General features: G+C 42.4%; 1 protein-coding gene across 1 annotated transcript in view; it reads right to left on the minus strand.

Annotated features, from left to right (window-relative positions):
- RIT2 (Ras like without CAAX 2) overlaps positions 1 to 19,958 on the minus strand; it is a 229,613-nt gene that overhangs the window by 117,158 nt on the left and 92,497 nt on the right. Inside the window, exon 3 of the mRNA XM_075489012.1 lies at positions 1,666 to 1,739. Coding sequence (XP_075345127.1) covers positions 1,666 to 1,739 — 74 coding nt within the window. The remainder of the gene's footprint in view (positions 1 to 1,665; positions 1,740 to 19,958) is intronic.

Below are 19,958 nucleotides of genomic sequence, written 5' to 3' on the forward strand. Positions count from 1 at the left end.
CACACCTATGAAGATGAATAAATCCTGTATAGCAATTTGCTCCTCTTTCCATTAGCAAAAAGCTGGACACATAAACTCTGATTCATCATTTCTCTTCAGCTCCGGGTAAGAAAGTATTTTACTTTTAGCATTTTAACTCTACAAAATAGGACTAAAGGGAATTTAGGAGTAGAATGAAGTAGATGTACACAGTGAACTATATTAGAGGATAACACAGGAGGTCCTTAACACATAAAGCCTTACAAGACTAAACAGCTGGAGATATAATTTACCTAATGACTGTGTACTAATGATGATATAAGGCTGAAGTTACTAGTCTCAGACTTCCTGAGTGAGCAAAGAAGATGTTGCTTCCTCTTCTCCAACAGAAGTACAGATATTTTCAGACATATTGAGTAGCAACTATGATGTTCCTTCTTTCCCCCAGCCAAATCATTGCTGAAGCTATGCTAGGACAATTATGCATAAGAAACTTCTTGGGCCTGTTATAGTAATAAATTCTAGGTCAATTAAATTCATAGCTTTGGAGACATGCCTTGAAATTTAGCTTAAATTTTCTGGAGAATCAAACACTTTCACAGGAGACTCAGCAGCAAGTTACTGGTTAACTGATGAGACTGTATAATTTTGGGTCAAGGAAGAATAATTCAGGGTATCTTTTGATTCCTGAAACTGGGTTGAGTTCACTTTGAAATTGGCCTATATTTCATTCACATGTAAAACTCACGTCATAATCCCCCTGAACTACATTCAATTTATATAACTTGATGCCATTCTAATTCATGGCAGTGGACTGCATTTCCCACTATTTGCAGTGCCCAGCTAAGGTGCATTCAGACATTTGGGAAGCTGAGATCATGGTTTCCAGGCTTATACTTCCTAATTTTTTTTTATTTTTTTTTTTTTAAGTATCTACTGTCCTTGTTGACTGACTCTTTCCTGTACAAGGTGCACACACACTATGGAAACTCATGAAGCTATCAAAGCCTTCAAAGAGAACCTGATGCATACCTCAGGAAAAGATCAACCAGCTGCAACATTTTGATTAAACAATAAAAACGTTTTGAGATGGAAACTCAAAACTGAGTCAGGTAGAAGAAATTCTTGCATTTAACCCCTTCTTTTGCCTTACTGTATGTGAAACAATTCCCTGACTGATGCTCACACATGCATATACACATTATATGTACACTGTGTGTTACTTTTTGCATTAAGATCTTTTCCTTATGGGTGAGCATTTGATGTTTAAATATAATGTGGGGAGGAGAAGAATGGTAACAAAATACTTGATCTACAAGTAGACCAGAAGATTCCTGTAATATATAGAAAAGCAGGAATGATAAACACATAAGACAAATGAACAACAGCATTTATTCATCCCATGATTGTGATAGATGTTTCTGCATACAAGAGAAAAAGAAACAAACAGCTTTTTATCTTCTACTTGATTAAATTTGTCTGTCTCTTCTGGTCAGATTTTGAAGTTATACTATACCACTGAAGCACTTTAATCTTCTCCTTTGTTAATTCCTCAATGTTTTTCTGCCACTGCTCCCTTTATGTTTGAATAGGGAAGCTTGTTTCTAGCTCTGTGACCCATATATCTGAGCTTAAAATCTTTGGTTTTATCTCTGATTGAATGGTTCACATTGGGAAACTACTTACCTGTCCAGCAGTGTCTAGAATGTCCAAATAGGCTGGTTCGTCATCAATTCGGACTTGAATTTTATAGGCATCCTCTGAAAAACACAGTGCAGTACGATTAAGCATAAGAGTGGCTCAAAGAATGGAAAATGAAATAGCTTTGCTAGTTTGGAGTAGGCTTTTCAAAAGCTCTCCAGTCTGACCTAACTTTGCTTTCTTTCAAGTCAAAAAGATACTTTCTGAAATCCTACCATCACTGCAAAGTATTAGCAAAAGGGATTGATCTAGTCTTTTCTATTACACTACCTCAAAATATTAAAGTAAATTTGCCTCTCTTTAAAAGGATAGCACAGACCATAGGTGTTTAAGTCACAAAGCTTCAGAGGTGTTGTGCTGGTGCTATGCAGCAGAGTGGTTTTTACTTACCACAGTTACAATTCCACAGAGCTTTTCCAGCAAATAGTTTCAAGCTAAAGATTGTCTACATTACTGGGATAGTCTCTCTGTGGCTGAAGGGGGCTTCTGGCTCAGATATGTCAGAGCAATTAATTAGACCTCTGTATATCTCTGGAGAGGATGCAAATGGATTTTTTAAAATAAATTCTGTAATCAGTGTCCTCACGCTCATCGTGGCTGGGGGCAGAGGAGGGAAAAACTGTGCTTGGTGGACAAGATTTTGTCAAGCTAAATTCGGAAAGAGAAAAACAAAAAAGGTGAACTACTATCTGCAAAAGGTGTTTTCCTCACATTTAAATTTCATTCTCCTCTCAACATTCATACTTCCTTCCTAAGGTTAAATAGAGCTTAAATACCAGGCCATGTTTATACTTGAAATAATCTTGGAAATTATCTGTGTTGTTTAATTAAACAATAATGCATAGCAGCCTGAGTGGTTTTGGTGACTGATATCATGCTTTGGCTGTGCATTGAGGTGTGAAGACAAGACAAGTGCATTTAATGCATCTGAGAAGTGTCATTAATGATCATGAGCATATGGCTGGCCCTGTACAAAGACTCAATCCTGCAAGCCCTGGCTGCCAGAGACCCTCAGGACTAGGCTCTCAATGATTATTGAGATAATATTGGGATTATAATATGGGATTATATTGCAGGTAGCTGGAATTCTCAGGACAGTCCAATTTGTACTCTTTATATCTTGCATCATATGACACTTTATAAAAGCATGTAAAAACCTGGTTTCCACTTACACAAAGGAAACACTAAAGCATTCAGATATGGAGGATTCTGTATGGCCTTAACTCAGCCCACTCCTGCACAGTCAGTGGCAGGCTATCTTTAATGACATAATCAGATACAGTAATTTCCATGACTCTCCTGCTTCTTTTAGGCCTCAGTTCAGCAAATTACTTAGGCACATGCCTTGCTTTAAACAAATATCTAATCTCATTGATATTAGGAGGACCCAGAGGCTTAAGTAAATATATGATACATTGCCTTGCTGAGAAAGCCAGAGCACTCCAAGCAGCATACGTTTCAGTCAATAGATCACTTTCTAGAGATTGCTGAATAAGAAACTCCATGCCAAAGAGGGACCATATAGAGTGAAATAGGCTATTTACACTTTAAGTAATCTATTATGGCACAACAATGATGTGTGCAGTAGATTTTTTATCTTTTATCTAAAAATTAAAAACAAAATATGAAAATATGTAAAATAAATTTTTCCTTATATTTCCTTAATATAGATTCTATTAATACTATAAAGTATTATTAATATATTGCCATGCAGGTGGGTGCCCATTTGCATTACATTCATGCATACATAATTAACATATGACTTGCATAAATTTAGCTTGCACTCTTGGCTCCACAGCTGGATACTCTAAAGCAAATATGCCATGGTCCTATTTCTCTCTTCACTTAGACCAATCTGAGTTTTAATACAGTAGCTTTAAAACAGTTAATGCAGAGAGACATTTGCATACTTAAATTCAGCTTGGATAAAAATGAAGCTGGAATCTAGATAAATCCTTATTTGCTAAGGGAATGAATTAGAAGTTCAGAGTTACTAACTAAAAAACCCACTGGCCTCTGAATATGTCATAGCTTTCAGTAAGTAAATGTAAGATATCTATGTCTAATTCCCTGCTGAGCTACTCCAGGTGTACCCCAATATCATGCCACTGTAATCAGTAAAGTTTCAACTGCTAAAAGCTGGAGCAAGGTTATGTTTATAACCCTTTTACTTTGCAAATATAACACTGAATGTACAAACCCATTGTGTTATTTTCATTTATTTTGTTTTCTCAAACTACTGACCTTAAAACACTTCACAAACATGTGCCAGAATCACTGTCCTGTTTTCATTCTTAATATATGCTAACATCTTCTGTTGGTGGTAGTGAAACATATTCTGTTGAGCATTGACCAAGCACATGAATCTAAAAGGTTTTCTAGGCAACTGTATTTGGAAGATGCTTTTTACTTGTAGGATTTGCCTTTGCCCCAAGAAATGTAGAGATGAAACAGGAAGGAGATATGATTTTCCTTTGTAATATTCTCTCTCCGCGTACGTGCAAAAAGCAGGATAGTACAGGTAATTTAGAAAAGCTTAAAAATATCCTCAGTTGGGGTGTGATAAGCAGGGGTATTCTCAACCTGTATTTGAATGGAAAATAGATGGGAGATTTAATGCCTACATTTCTTTTGGCACTCATTTAAGAAGAAGTCCTAAAGCCCACACTTATCAAGGGAATTGCTATCTTGAGCCAACACCCTCATACCAGAGATCAGATCATAGCACCACCTATCAGCTTCTTAATGCTCAAACAAAACCAGCCTTTTCAGAGGCACTATCTTTCTATTTACCCTGTGTATTCACTGATCTCCTGGGCTACTAGGACAATGAATTTTTCCAGAGCAGGAAGTAGAAGGAAGATGCATAAATTGAAAACCATGTTTCCCACCTCATGTTGTATGGACCAAGAAGACAAGCTAAGAGTGGAAGAGCTGTACCATTTAGTTCTGGTCTACAATTAATACTTTTAAACAGGGATTTCATCTCAGGAAGTAATGGAAATAGAGCTGAGGGATTACATAGACAAACATCTTTATTTTACTCAGTAAAACACTATGGGGCACAGGCATTAACCTGGAAAGAAACAACCTCCTAGAGATCAAGAGTTGGTTATGTATGTATGTTGGACCCAGTTAACATATTTTTGTTTTATTAGTAGCTATAATGCTAAGCAGAAACCCTGGAGTCTTTGCATGCTTCCTAAAGGATTTCAAAAGGGACTACTATGTGGCTAGTCTTTTTAGTCTAGGCAACACTATACACATTATGGTCACATTAAGGAAACAGAAACCCTGAGATCTGAGAGGAACATGCTGTTTACATGTGGACAGAGAAGAACAGAAGTGAAGATGTTCCACTGAAAGAGCATCTGAGTGTATATAAAACAAAGCAGGAAAGTCTTCATCAGGAGCACTAGGAAACTCACTGTCTAATCTCCACTCTTTCAAAATTATTCATGTTACTACAAATGCTGTCTGGTCTATTTACACTATTTACAATGTTTGATTACATTACATATTCTTTCACCTAATTAATTTATAATACTAATATACTCCCTTTAAAGTTAATTGGGAGCTGCTAAGCCACGTATATCTGGATTTTACATCCTACAGCTCTAAGGACTGATATTTATTAAAAGGCCAAACTCCGGCTGCCATTTCAGTAAAGCATTAAGATAAGGTACAAAACAGAGGTGAGAATAATAGACATCAGACAATAAATCAGACAATAACTATATTTCTTATATTAAGTTCAGTATTAGTCTTTTTCTGTGAGGCTAACTGTGAGGTCCCAGCTTTTGGTTTAGGTAAAATGCAGCAGAAAGATAGGGTATTATAAGAAAAAATTGTGGATGAAGTTTATTGATATTGCTGTGAGATATAACCATGATTCAAACACAGACTGCAAGAATGAGCATTTTGTAGGTATCAAAGAGAAAAATTAAATAAAAACTCCTGCATCCTTACATGAAAATATGAACTGGATAGTTAAAATATCTGGTAAAACTTAATTTTTAAAGAGAATTATTCTCTTTTCTTTTTCCATACAGAATATGGGCTTCTAAAAGAATTTTATTTCCTACAAACATTAAAAATGAAAATGAAAATAGATAAAAATTTCAGCTTAAAAAATTATACTACTGGGCTTGAATTATTAATGACTGTTTAATGTTCTCCAGGGTAGGAAAAAAACAAATAGAGCTCCAACTGTTTTCTGAATGGCACCTATTCTCTTTTATTATTAATTCTTTCCTCCTTTACTGAATATCTCATTTAAAACAAGAAAAAGTGTTTCTTCAAAAGGCACTTTTAAACTTTTTTTCTTAATTGTTTGATTGTGCTTTGCAGTATTATGAAAGAAAAGAAAAAAATTCTTCCTTAATCCTTTTGTTATCTGGCTTTTTTTTTGTAAAATTAACACATCCTCTTTTTTCAGCTTTCCTTTTTTATATGACATCATTCTGGAGACAGAAGTACAATAATTAATGCAAGGCTGTGTTGCAGTTATCTTTTAGCACTGGAGAAACTAGATTCATAAAAAAATACATCAAAGCACTTATTCGGCTATGAGCATGTAACTGCTTCATGACAAATAGATTTGGATGGTGTACAATTTAAAGGCGAGTTGGGATGGGCTTTTCATCTGCATTACAGACATGTTCCAGTCCCTGAAATATAGGTCAGCTGCTTCTTTCTTCCACTTGTTAATTCTGCTTATACTCTTTCTAGAGTAAATATTCTCTCTTCTTCTCTATCTTATACACTATCAATTGCAATTAAAACAAATCAGATGCTCACATATATAGATGAGCCAAAATATATTTTATTTGACCAAACAAGCAGAAGGAAGTTCAAGCTCAGTCAGCCACACCTCAAGTTCTGCTTCTTCTTCTTCTCCCTGTGTGCCAAAAAGACAGCAGGAGACCCAGCTCTTGGTGTGCTTAGATTATCTGCTACATACACATTTTAATCCAGAGATACTCCTGAATGTAGGATGATCATGAGTTTTTAGCTGGATGAGTGCTGTTTCTATTTACGACAAGGAATTTTTAAATAAAAAGAGAGTGGATGAACAGGGACTTTGTCGTGGTTTAGCCCCAGACGGCAACTAAGCACCACGCAGCCGCTCGCTCACTCCCCCCGCAGTGGGATGGGGAAGAGAATCAGAAGAGTAAAAGTGAGAACACTCGTGGGTTGGGATAAGGACAGTTTAATAGGGAATGCAAAAGCTGCGCGCGCGAGCAAAGCGAAGCGAGGAATTCATTCACTACTTCCCATGGGCAGGCAGGTGTTCAGCCATCTCCAGGAAAGCAGGGCTCCATCACGCGTAACGGTTACTTGGGAAGACAAACACCATCACTCCGAATGTCCCCCCCTTCCTTCTGCTTCCCCAGCTTTATATACTGAGCATGACGTCATATGGTATGGAATAGCCCTTTGGTCAGTTTGGATCAACTATCCTGGCTATGCCCCCTCCCAGCTTCTTGGGCACCTGGCAGAGCATGGGGAGCTGAAAAAAAAGTCCTTGCCCAGTGTAAATACTGCTTAGCAACAGCCAAAACATCGGCGTGTTATCAATATTATTCTCATACTAAAACCCAAAACACAGCACTACACCAGCCACTAGGAAGGAAATCAACTCTATCCCAGCCAAAACCAGGACAGTATCCACCCCTTATTCTATACCATTTACATCATGCCCAGGTTCTAGCCCTTCTAATACAATTAAGTTCATTTAGTCCATGGCTTTGGGCTCCATCCGTCATAATAGTCCTTCAGGGCAGAAGAGATGGTATGTGGTGTTGGATTGTTGCATGCTGAAGCCAGTTCTGGTTCCATCACCACTGCACTTTGCTTGCTTTCATTGAGGTTCATTCTTCACTAATCTGAGTGATCCTTATTGAAAAAGTGATGACACATAGTATTATATAACAATTGACATTATACCATTTAGTTCATTGGCTATTCTCACCTAAAATCAAATCCCCTTGAGGTACACATTGGACTTCCCCATCCTCTCGCATTACCCACCAAGTGCACCCAGGTCCTGGAGCAAAAGCAATCCCACGAATGGGCTTGCCTTTGCCTGAGGCAGGAGTAACCCAGACTGCCTTCCCCAGCATGTTTTTTATGCGTACTACAGGGACCTTAACGCCTTCTACAGTGCGTAAAAGTTTCGATTGGGCAGAGCCAGACCGATTGGCAGATCCTCTAGTGTTAACTAACCAGGTGGCCTTTGCTAAATGTGTATCCCAATGTTTGAAGGTCCCACCACCCATTGCTCTCAGTGTAGTCTTTAACAGTCCATTGTATCATTCAATCTTCCCAGAGGCTGGTGCATGATAGGGGATGTGATATATCCACTCAATGCCACGCTCTTTGGCCCAGGTGTCTATGAGGTTGTTTCGAAAATGAGTCCCGTTGTCTGACTCAATTCTTTCTGGGGTGCCATGTTGCCATAGGACTTGCTTTTCAAGGCCCAGGATAGTGTTCTGGCTGGTGGCATGGGGCACAGGATATGTTTCCAGCCATCCAGTGGTTGCTTCCACCATTGTAAGCACATGGCGCTTGCCTTGGCGGGTTTGTGGGAGCGTGATATAATCGATCTGCCAGGCCTCCCCATATTTATATTTCAGCCATCGCCCTCCATACCACACAGGATTTAACCGCTTGGCTTGTTTGATTGCAGCGCATGTTTCACATTCATGGATAACCTGTGCAATAGTGTCCATGGTTAAGTCTACCCCTTGATCACGAGCCCATCTCTATGTTGCATCTCTTCCTTGATGGCCTGAGGGGTCATGGGCCCACCCAGCTATAAACAATTCACCCTTATGTTGCCAGTCCAGATCCACTTGAGCCACTTCCATCTTAGCAGCCTGATCCACCTGCTGGTTGTTTTGATGTTCCTCAGTGGCCTGACTCTTGGGTACATGAGCATCTACGTGACGTACTTTGACAAACAGGTTCTCTACCCGGGCAGCAATATCTTGCCACAGTGCTGCAGCCTATATGGGTTTGCCTCTGCGCTGCCAGTTGCCCTGCTTCCATTGCTGTAACCACCCCCACAGGGCATTTGCCACCATCCATGAGTCAGTATAGAGATAGAGCACTGGCCACTTTTCTCGTTCAGCAATGTCTAAAGCCAGCTGGATGGCCTTCACTTCTGCAAATTGGCTCGATTCACCTTCTCCTTCAGCAGTTTCTACAACTTGTCATATGGGACTCCATACAGCAGCTTTCCATCTCCGATGCTTTCCTAGAATTTGACAGGACCCATCAGGGAACAGGGCATATTGCTTCTCATTTTCTGGTAGTTTATTATACAGTGGGGCCTCCTCAGCACGTGTCACCTTCTCCTCTGGTGATATTCCGAAATCTTTGCCTTCTGGCCAGTCCATAATTACTTCCAAGATCCCTGGGAGATTGGGGTTTCCTATCCGAGCCTGTTGTGTGATCAGTGCAACCGACTCACTCCATGTAGCATCAGTTGCATGATGTGTAGAGGGGACCCTCCCTTTGAACATCCAGCCCAGCACCGGCAGCCAGGGCGCTAGGAGGAGCTGTGCTTCAGTACCAACCACTTCCGAAGCAGCACGAACCCCTTCATATGCTGCCAATATCTCTTTTTCAGTTGGGGTATAGCGGGCCTCAGATCCTCTGTATCCCCGACTCCAAAACCCTAGGGGTCGACCTCGAGTCTCCCCTGCTGCTTTCTGCCAGAGGCTCCAGGTAGGGCCATTCTCCCTGGCTGTGGTGTAGAGCATCTACATTTTTACATCTTGCCCTGCCCGGACTGGCCCAAGGGCTACTGCATGAACTATCTCCTTTTTAATTTGTTCAAAGGCTTGTCGTTGCTCAGGGCCCCATTTGAAATCGTTCTTCTTCCGGGTCACTTGGTAGAGAGGGCTTACGAACAGACTGTAATTTGGAATATGCATTCTCCAAAAACCCACAATGCCTAAGAAAGCTTGTGTTTCCTTTTTGCTAGTTGGTGGAGACATGGCTGTTATTTTGTTAATCACATCCATTGGGATCTGACGACGTCCATCTTGCCATCTTATTCCTAAAAACTGGATCTCCTGTGCAGGTCCCTTGACCTTCCTTTGTTTTATGGCAAAACGGGCTTTCAGGAGGATCTGGACTATTTTCTTCCCTTTCTCAAAATCTTCCTCTGCTGTATTGCCCCACACGATAATGTCATCAATGTATTGCAGATGTTCTGGAGCTTCACCCTGTTCCAGTGCAGTCTGGATCAGTCCATGGCAAATGGTAGGGCTGTGTTTCCACCCCTGGGGCAGTCGATTCCAGGTGTACTGAACACCCCTCCAAGTGAAAGCAAACTGTGGCCTGCACTCTGCTGCCAAAGGGATTGAGAAGAACGCATTAGAGATATCATTTGTAGCATACCATTTGGCTGCTTTTGACTCCAGTTCGTATTGAAGTTCCAGCATGTCCGGCACAGCAGCACTGAGCAGCGGCGTGACTTCATTCAGGCCACGATAGTCTACTGTTAGTCTCCACTCTCCATTAGACTTTCTCACTGGCCATATAGGACTGTTAAAAGGTGAATGAGTCTTACTGATCGCTTCTTGGCTCTCCCGTCAACAAATCAGTTTATGGATGGGAATCAGGGAGTCTCGGTTGGTGCGATATTGCCTCGGGTACACTGTTGTGGTAGCAATTGGCACCTGTTGTTCTTCGACCCTCAGCAACCCCACCACAGAAGGGTCCTCCGAAAGACCAGGCAAGGTAGACAGCTGTTTCATTTCCTCCGTCTCCAAGGCAGCTATACCAAAAGCCCACCGGTACCCTTTTGGGTCCTTGAAATACCCTCTCCTGAGGTAGTCTATGCCAAGGATGCACGGAGCCTCTGGGCCAGTCACAATGGGGAGCTTTTGCCACTCATTCCCAGTTAGGCTCACTTCGGTCTCCAATACAGTCTGCTGTTGGGATCCACCTGTCACTCCAGAAATACTGATGGGTTCTGCCCCTGTATAGCTTGATGGCATTAGGGTACACTGTGCACCGGTGTCTACAAGAGCCTTATACTCCTGTGGGTCTGATGTGCCAGGCCATCGAATCCACACAGTCCAGTAAACTCGGTTGTCCCTTTCCTCCACCTGGCTGGAGGCAGGGTCCCTCTAGTCCTGGTCATAGTATTCATTACCCATTTCATGTATATAGGAGTCAGGAGTTCATTCATTAAAATCAGGACTAAGATCAGCCCTTTTACTCTGTCTGGGGAACTGTCTGCTGGAATCTGGAGCAGCAATTTTCCTGGAAGAACCCCCTTTGGGATTGTTTTTCCTTGCAACTCACGTACCCGTGCCTCTAGGGTCGAGGTAGGTTTTCCATCCCACTTCCTCATGTCCTCTCCGTGGTCACGCAGGTAAAACCATAGGGTGCCCCGTGGTGTGTACCCTCTATATCCTCTCTCTTGAGCACAGGAATGCTGACCCCTAATAGCTGAGATATTGGTCCGTACAGATGGGGAGTAGGATCTATCCTCTTTGAGTTGCTGGACCAGTTTTTCCACAGCCGAGACAAGGGAGGAAGATATACTTTCTTTGTATTCCCAGAGATGGCTAGACAATTCATCCACTGTTGGACCTTCTCTGTCTTTCCCAGTCAGTACGGCCATTGAATTGGCATACAACACTGGTGCGTTCCGTACCAACTTCTGCCACGTAGGTCTTGTGCACCTGACTTCATCTGGACCTTTGGGTAACTGCTTGTTGTCCAGGTCACCATAAACCACCTCCAGCACGGTTAATTCCATGGTACTGGATACCTTTCTCCATGGTGGTCCATTTCCCGGGGCGATATATAACATCTTCCTTGAAGGGATATCTTTCCTTCATAGCTGACAGGAGTCGCCTCCAGAGGCTGAGGGCTGGTGCCCCTTTTCCAATCGCTTTGTCAATGCCCCCTTCCATAGAAAGGGATCCCAGCTGCTTGGCTTCCTTACCCTCTAATTCCAGGCTACTGGCCCCACTATCCCAGCACTGGAGCAGCCAGGTGACAACGTGCTCGCCTGGACGACAGCTGAAATCTTTTCGCATATCTCGCAGCTCACTCAGGGATAGGGATCGAGTGGTTTCTGTCTCGTCCACGAGTTCTTCCTCTTCCCCTCCTTGTGATGGCCCTGCTCTTTTGTATTCCCTTTCTAAATAAGCTGACTTTTGCTTCCAAGATTTCTTCTTGTGTATAGAGGCGACTGATACTTACACAGGTTGGTTCCCTCGTTCAGCCACATTATCTGTCGCAGAGGGTGTTTGAGTAACCGCAGTATCTGTTGCCGAGTTTGGAGTAGCCGCAGTGCCTGTCACCGAGGGTTTTGGTGTAGCCATGGTGCCTGTCGCAGCGGGGGCTGGAGTAGCTGTGGTGCCCGTCGCTTTGTCGTCAAATCCAGAGACCTTGTCTTCCCCTTGAGGGTACTGAATAGTGTTGAACAGGGCTCGGTAGGCATGTGCCAGGCCCCAGCACATTGCAGTGATTTGTGTCTCTCTGGAAATGCCAGGGTGACTGCATACTTTTTCCAAATATTCTACTAATTTTTCAGGATTCTGCACTTGTTCAGGGGTGAAGTTCCAAAACTTTGGAGGTGCCCACCGTCCTAGGCATTTGCCCATGCTATCCCACACACCCTGCCACTCATAACTATCTGGCCTTGGGGCAGATCTCTGGATGATATTCTTAAATTGCTTACTAACCTTAGACAAAACCGAAACAATATTCCCAAGCAATACCAATAGATGTATCTTAACTACCAAAGGATGTTCAAGATACTAAAAAGTTATTGTAACGAAGGAGGAAGCATTGTAGAAGAAGGTAGCGACGGTGCCATTCTGTATTTCCTCCATAAAAAACCTCTCAGAGGAAGAAGTATAATTGCTAATTGTCTCCACGAGGTTGTACCCGACATACAGTAATGGCTTCAGTACGGCACTTAGATACCAAAATACACCCAAGGTCACCATTTTAATAAGAAATCTCTGAGGCAAAACATCGCTAATCACTGCAGAGCACAGCAAACTGCAAAAACCAACACTGACCTTTAACATGTACAGCTGTGCTGGTTTTGGCTGGGATAGCTTTAATTTTCTTCCTAGTAGCTGGTATAGTGCTGTATTTTGGATTTTAGCATGAGAATAATGTTGATAATACACTGATGTTTTAGTTGTTGCTAAGTAATGTTTACACTAGTCAAGGACTTTTCAGCTTCCCTTGCTCTGCCGGTCGCACAAGAACCTGGGAGGGGACACAGCTGGGACAGCTGACCCCAACTGACCAAAGGGCTATTCCATACCATATAGAGTCATGCTCAGCATATAAAGCTGGGGAAGAAGAAGGAAGGGGAGGACATTAGGAGTTATGGTATTTGTCTTCCCAAGTAACCATTACGCGTGATGGAGCCCTGCTTTTCTGGAGATGGCTGAACACCTGCCTGCCGATGGGAAGGAGTGAATGAATTCCTTGCTTCGCTTTGCTTGTGTGTGCGTGGCTTTTGCTTTACTTATTAAACTGTCTTTATCTCAGCCCACGAATTTTCTCACTTTTACTCTTCTAATTGTCTCCCCCATCCCACCAGGGGGGAGTGAGTGAGTGGCTGTGTGGTGCTTAGTTGCTGGCTGGGGTTAAACCACGACAACAGCAAATAATGAGCATGGTGCAGATCAGATAAACCAATATTGAGAACAGATGAATCAATATTGTGGCCCGTAACTACTAAGAGATCTAAATTCCTTAATACGTTCTCGTTTTCCTGTTATTATCTCAAACCCTTCAAGCCCCCCGTTGGGCGACAAAAAGGGCTCTCGTGGTTTAGCTTCAGTCGGCATTCAGTCGGCATTCAGTAGGATACTTATTCTGCTTAACTTAGGAACAAACATGTGCCTTCTCATGCATGTTGTCGTGGTTTAGCCCCAGCCGGCAGCTAAGCAGCACACAGCCGCTCGCTCACGCTCCCCCCATGGTGGCATGGGGGAGAGAATCAGAAGGGGAGAAGTAAGAAAACTTGTGGGTTGAGATAAGAACAGTTTAATAATTGGAAAAGGAATACAAAATAATAATAATCTTAATAAAATTGTAATGAAAAGGAATACAACAAGAGAGAGAGAGAGAGGAACCAAACCCAGGGAAAAAAACAAGTGATACAACCGCTCACCACCCGCCGACCGACGCCCAGCCAGTCCCCGAGCAGCAATCGCTACCCCCCGGCCAACTCCCCCCAGTTTATATACTGAGCATGACATCATATGGTATGGAATAGCCCTTTGGCCAGTTTGGATCAACTATCCTGGCTGTGCCCCCTCCCACTTTCTTGTGCACCCGGCAGAGCATGGGAAGCTGAAAAAGTCCTTGACTAGTGTAAACATTACTTAGCAACAACTAAAACATCAGTGTGTTATCAACATTATTCTCATACTAAATCCAAAACACAGCACTATATTAGCTACACTAACCCAGACTAATAATGTGCTAAGACAGACAGAAACTGTAATTACACATTGAGGCATCCCTGAGCAGAAAATGTAAAGTAGATCAGCTTACAGAGAGTAGAGTTTCTCTCCGAGCACAGAAGGAATGTATTTGTTTTGTTCACTCAGAAAGGGGAAATTCTTCCTTTTTTTGGGGAGAGAGAGGGAATGAAATCCCAGCTGTGCGCAGCACACAGATCGTCTTAGCTATTCCTAAGCACAGTGCAGACGCTGCCTGCCCAATCTAACAGCCAACAATTTTCTCTCTTGTAATCTTTCCCAAACATATAGCTGATCGTTAGGAAACAGTAACCATTGTATACGCTGGAGCGCATTTGCACTGCGTAACTCTTATTTCTTAATTTTCTTCTTGCACTTCACTGCTTATACTGCAAGAACTCCAGAGTGGCATATTTTCAGCTTAGGCACTTATCCAAGACACATGCCATCTATCTTTGCATATGCTGAGCTGCTAATACACAGGGAAAATCTCTTCTTTTTTTGTCTTTTCATTACTTTGTTTTTCAATTTTGTCTTCTCCTCAAAGTATAGCACAGTATGTTCACTGTAATTCAGATAGCCCTGGTATTCAATCACATCAATAGCATACACAAGAAAACTGCCAGTCAGACAAATGCTGATCCATCAGACATAACATGGTCAACGATTCTATATATGCCAATCAATCAGATCAATCTGATCACCTGTAAAATGGTCCTATATATCTTTTTTTCATTGACTGATGTGCTACAGCATGACAGGGTAATGATGGAGGGTAAAATGTATCAGCATTGGCATATGTCATCTTGTATTGCTATTTTAAATATTGAGGATATTCATCAAAAGACTTGCCATGTTGTTATATATTTTGTCATTTATTTATCACTGATGTTCTTAAAGACAAAGTTGAGATTGGAACATAATTTTCACAATGAGGTTTATGGCTACAAGATCTTGCATGCACTCTCATATATAAAACAGAGACATACCCGGTTCCTGATGTATGATATAATATTGCTGGCATTAAAAATCTCTTATTTCCTCATTGTTTCCACCTAAAATCCTACTTATTTCTTGCTATGCACTCCGTGTTATCCTATTCTTGGGTAGTAGGCTCCTTGAAGGATAAAGCAGGATTTTTGTTCTTTGTTTTTGAAACTCTAGTCAAAAGTAGTCATGTTACAGATTAGAAGTCATCTTACTTCTTTCCTGGACAGAAAATGTTATTAATAAAGGAAGATTATATTCACATATACACAGTCATGAAAGTAACAGGCAGAGAAAAATACTTATCTCACTATACTGTTCATGGAGCCCACTCTGTATGAACACAATCATATATATGTCTATTCTGCATATGACCTGATTCATCTATCTCACAGCATTAGAAGATCCCCATATGTTTCTTGAATTGTCAGGAAACACCAGTCCAGCCATTCCATTGAAATGCTAAGCTGCTGGATGGTACTGAATAGCTAAATCATCAGATTTGCAGAGATCTGTGTATTCTGGAAGGTATTTCCTACGAATATTAGGCTAACCCTCCAAGTTTACTGTTTGATCAAGTGGCCAATAAACCAAAAAGATGCCTGGGTTTTTCTTTACCTATAAGTTTGTACATCACAGTCTCTAATATTTCTGAAGATGTTTTAGTATGAAAATTGTTATATACGTGTGAAATATTAGTCTTATAAACACCCATCATATGATTGTTAGAAATAAGAACAAAATAGCATGCAGAAATATAATTTTCTTAATTCAGTGAGTTCTTTATTTTGAAATGTGCTTCAGAATTGAAGTGAGCATAAATAAACTGAAGTAGGAAAAGCAATCACTCCGAGAATCATGTACCTATCTTCTATAAATGGTTCAAGAGACACAGTGCTATCAGATCTGATGATGCCAAGTATTCTTTCTGAAATTATATCTTGTTTTTTAATTCATATGTTATGCTGAGTAAAATGGCATCATTTAGTAATGGGAGCTAAGAAAAGATTTGTTATCTACAAAATAAGTGCACATTAGCTGGAAATGCTGCAGCAATGGAAAAAAATAATAATATTTACTAGAAAGACCTTTTTGAATACCAAATTCATCCTGAAAAGGCTGGATTCTAATTTTCAGTATATACGTCTTCAAATGTTGTCCAGTCCAGTATTTAATGCTTGAAAATAATGACCTTAAAATGAAAAGTCTGTTATGATCCTGTTTTTAGTGATTCAAAACTGTCTTATAAACTTTCTTATGGGATGAATTCTCCATACTTCAGAGCAAACTCTTTAAAACACTTAAACACACAGTCAACTATAGGTGTATGTCTAAATCCTACTGAAAACAATTTCTTAAATACATGCTTGAATACTTGCATAAATAAATTCTTTAGCAGTTTTTGCTGAATAATCTCGATAGCAAAGACTCTTTGCAGGTTTAGGCCTTCCCAAGATCCAGAATTGATCCATAATTCAGCCAATTTTAAATTTCTACCACAGGTTTATGCCAATCATAGAACCATAGAATCATAGAATCATTTAGGTTGGAAAAGACCTCTAAGATCATCTAGTCCAACCAACACCCCAACACCTCCATGCCTACTAGACCATGTCCCGAAGTGCCACGTCTACAAGTTTTTTTAAACTCCTCCAGGGATGGTGACTCCACCACCTCTCTGGGCAGCCTGTTCCAATGCTTGACCACCCTTTCAGTAAAGAAATTTTTCCTAATATCCAATCCAAACCTCTCCTGATGCAACTTGAGGCCATTTCCTCTCGTCCTATCGCTAGTTACTTGGGAGAAGAGACCGACACCCACCTCTCTACAACCTCCTTTCAGGTAGTTGAAGAGAGCAATAAGGTCTCCCCTCAGCCTCCTTTTCTCCAGGCTAAACAACCCCAGTTCCCTCAGACACTCCTCATAAGACTTGTGCTCTAGACCCTTCACCAGCTTCATTGCCCTTCTCTGCACACGCTCCAGCACCTCAATGTCTCTCTTGTAGTGAGGGGCCCAAAACTAAACACAGTATTCGAGGTGTGGTCTCACCAGTGCCGACTACAGGGGCACGATCATTTCCCTAGTCCTGCTGGCCACACTATTTCTGATACAAGCCAGGATGCCATTGGCTTTCCTGGCTGCCTGGGCACACTGCTGCCTCATATTCAGCCAGCTGTCAACCAGCACTCCCAGGTACTTCTCTGCCAGGCAGCTTTCCAGCCACTCTTCCCCAAGCCTGTAGCGTTGCATGGGGTTGTTGTGACCCAAGCGCAGGACCTTGCACTTAGCCTTGTTGAACCTCGTAGAATTGACCTCAGCCCATCGATCCAGCCTGTCCAGGTCCCTCTGTAGACCCTTCCTCCCCTCAAGCAGATCGACACTCCCGCACAACTTGGTGTCGTCTGCAAACTTACTGAGGGCACACTCAATCCCCTTGTCCAGATCATTGATAAAGATATTAAACAAGGTGTCCTGGTTTCAGCTGGGATAGAGTTGATTTCCTTCCTAGTGGCTGGTGTAGTGCTGTGTTTTGGGTTTTAGTATGAGAATAATATTGATAACACACTGATGTTTTGGCTGTTGCTAAGGAGTATTTACACTGGTCAAGGACTTTTTTTTCAGCTCCCCATGCTCTGCCAGGTGCCCAAGAAGCTGGGAGGGGACACAGCCAGGATTGTTGATCCAAACTGACCAAAGAGCTATTCCATACCATATGACGTCATGCTCAGTATATAAAGCTGGGGAAGCAGAAGGAAGGGGGGACATTCGGAGTGATGGTGTTTGTCTTCCCAAGTAACCATTACGCGTGAGGGAGCCCTGCTTTCCTGGAGATGGCTGAATACCTGCCTGCCCATGGGAAGTAGTGAATGAATTCCTTGCTTCGCTTTGCTCACGCGCGCGGCTCTTGCTTTCCCTATTAAACTGTCCTTATCTCAACCCATGAGTGTTCTCACTCTTCCGATTCTCTTCCCCTTCCCACCACGGGGTGGGGGGAGTGAACGGCTGCATGGTGCTTAGTTGCCGTCTGGGGCTAAACCACGACAGTTCTTTTTGGCGCCCAACGTGGGGCTCGAAGGGTTTGAGATAATGGCAGATTTGATTGGAATGTGCTAGACGATAGAATTTATAGCTGTTATTGCTGTTTAGCTATTAATCAGCAGGCTTCTGTGCTTGTCATAGGGCTTGCTTGCCTTACTGTATATTAGAGTCTAGGGCTTGTTAGTGGCTGTTTTTTGCTTTCACTGCTTGCCGTGCTGCTGTGCTGCTTATCACCTTATTCTGCTGTGCCTGGGAACATTTTGATAACAGCACTGGCCATGTGCCTGGGCTGGCAGATGGCCAGGACATTGCTGCTGTTTCTGTGCTCTGCTTTAATTGGTGATGTTTTGCCTGTGAAATTTGTTATTAAAACAGTGATCTTGGATTTATTTTGGTATTATCTAAAAGTGCTGTACTGAAACCGTTATTGTATGTCGGGTATTACTTTATGGAGGAAATGCAGAATTGTACCTTCACTACTTTCTTCTACAATGCTTCCTCCTTCATTGCAATAACTTTTCAGTATCTTGAACATCCTTGGGTAGTTAAGATACTTCTATTGGTATTGCTTGGGAATATTGTTTCGATCTTGTCCAAGATTAGTAAGCAATTTAAGAATATCATCCAGAGATCTGCCCCAAGGCCAGATAGTTATGAGTGGCAGGGTGTGTGGGATAGCATGGGCAAATGCCTAGGACGGTGGGCACCTCCAGTGTTTTGGAACTTCACCCCTGAACAAGGGGAGAATCCTGAAAAATTAGTAGAATATTTGGAAAAAGTATGTCGTCACCCTGCCAATTCTAGGGAGACACAAATCACTGCAACATGCTGGGGTCTGGCCCATGCCTACCGAGCCCTGTTCAACACTATTCAGAACCCTCAAGGATCTGGTGACAAAGTGACAGGCACTGCGGCTGCTCCAGTTACCCCTGCAACAGGCACTGCGGCTATTCCGATTACCCCTGCAACAAGCACTGCCGCTGCTCTGATTACCCCTGCAACAGGCACTGCGGTTGCTCCAGCCCCTGCTGTGACAGGCACTGCGGCTGCTCCAGCCCTCCCTGTGACAGGCACTGCAACTGCAGCAGCTGTGGACAACTCTGTTACAAGCACTGCGGTTCAGACAGAGAACCAACCCGTGTCAGTATCAGTCACCCCTATACATAAGAAGAAATCCTGTAAGCGAAAGTCAGCTCGTTTAGAAAGGGAAGATGAAGGAGCAGGGCCATCACAGAGAGAGGAAGAGGAAGACGAAGAACTCGTAAATGAGACGGAAACCACCCGATCCCTATCCCTGAGTGAGCTGCAAGATATGCGAAAAGATTTCAGCCGTCGTCCAGGCGAGCACGTTGTCACCTGGCTGCTCTGATGCTGGGATAGCGGGGCCAGTAGCCTGGAATTAGAGGGTAAGGAAGCCAAGCAGCTGGGATCCCTTTCTAGGGAAGGGGGCATTGACAAAGCAATTGGAAAAGGGGCACCAGCCCACAGCCTCTGGAGGCGACTCCTGTCAGCTATAAAGGAAAGGTATCCCTTCAAGGAAGATGTTGTATACCACCCCGGGAAATGGACCACCATGAAGAAAGGTATCCAGTACCTGAGGGAATTAGCTGTGCTGGACGTGATTTATGGTGACCTGGACGATGTGCAGACACACACAGATCCAGATGAGGTCCAGTGCACAAGACCTATGTGGCAGAAGTTGGTACGGAACGCACCACCGTCGTGTGCCAACTCATTGGCAATACTGATCTGGAAAGACGGAGAGGG

Source organism: Mycteria americana, assembly GCF_035582795.1.
Source record: "Mycteria americana isolate JAX WOST 10 ecotype Jacksonville Zoo and Gardens chromosome Z unlocalized genomic scaffold, USCA_MyAme_1.0 Scaffold_18, whole genome shotgun sequence".
In the NCBI taxonomy this organism is placed as follows: Eukaryota; Metazoa; Chordata; class Aves; order Ciconiiformes; family Ciconiidae; genus Mycteria; species Mycteria americana.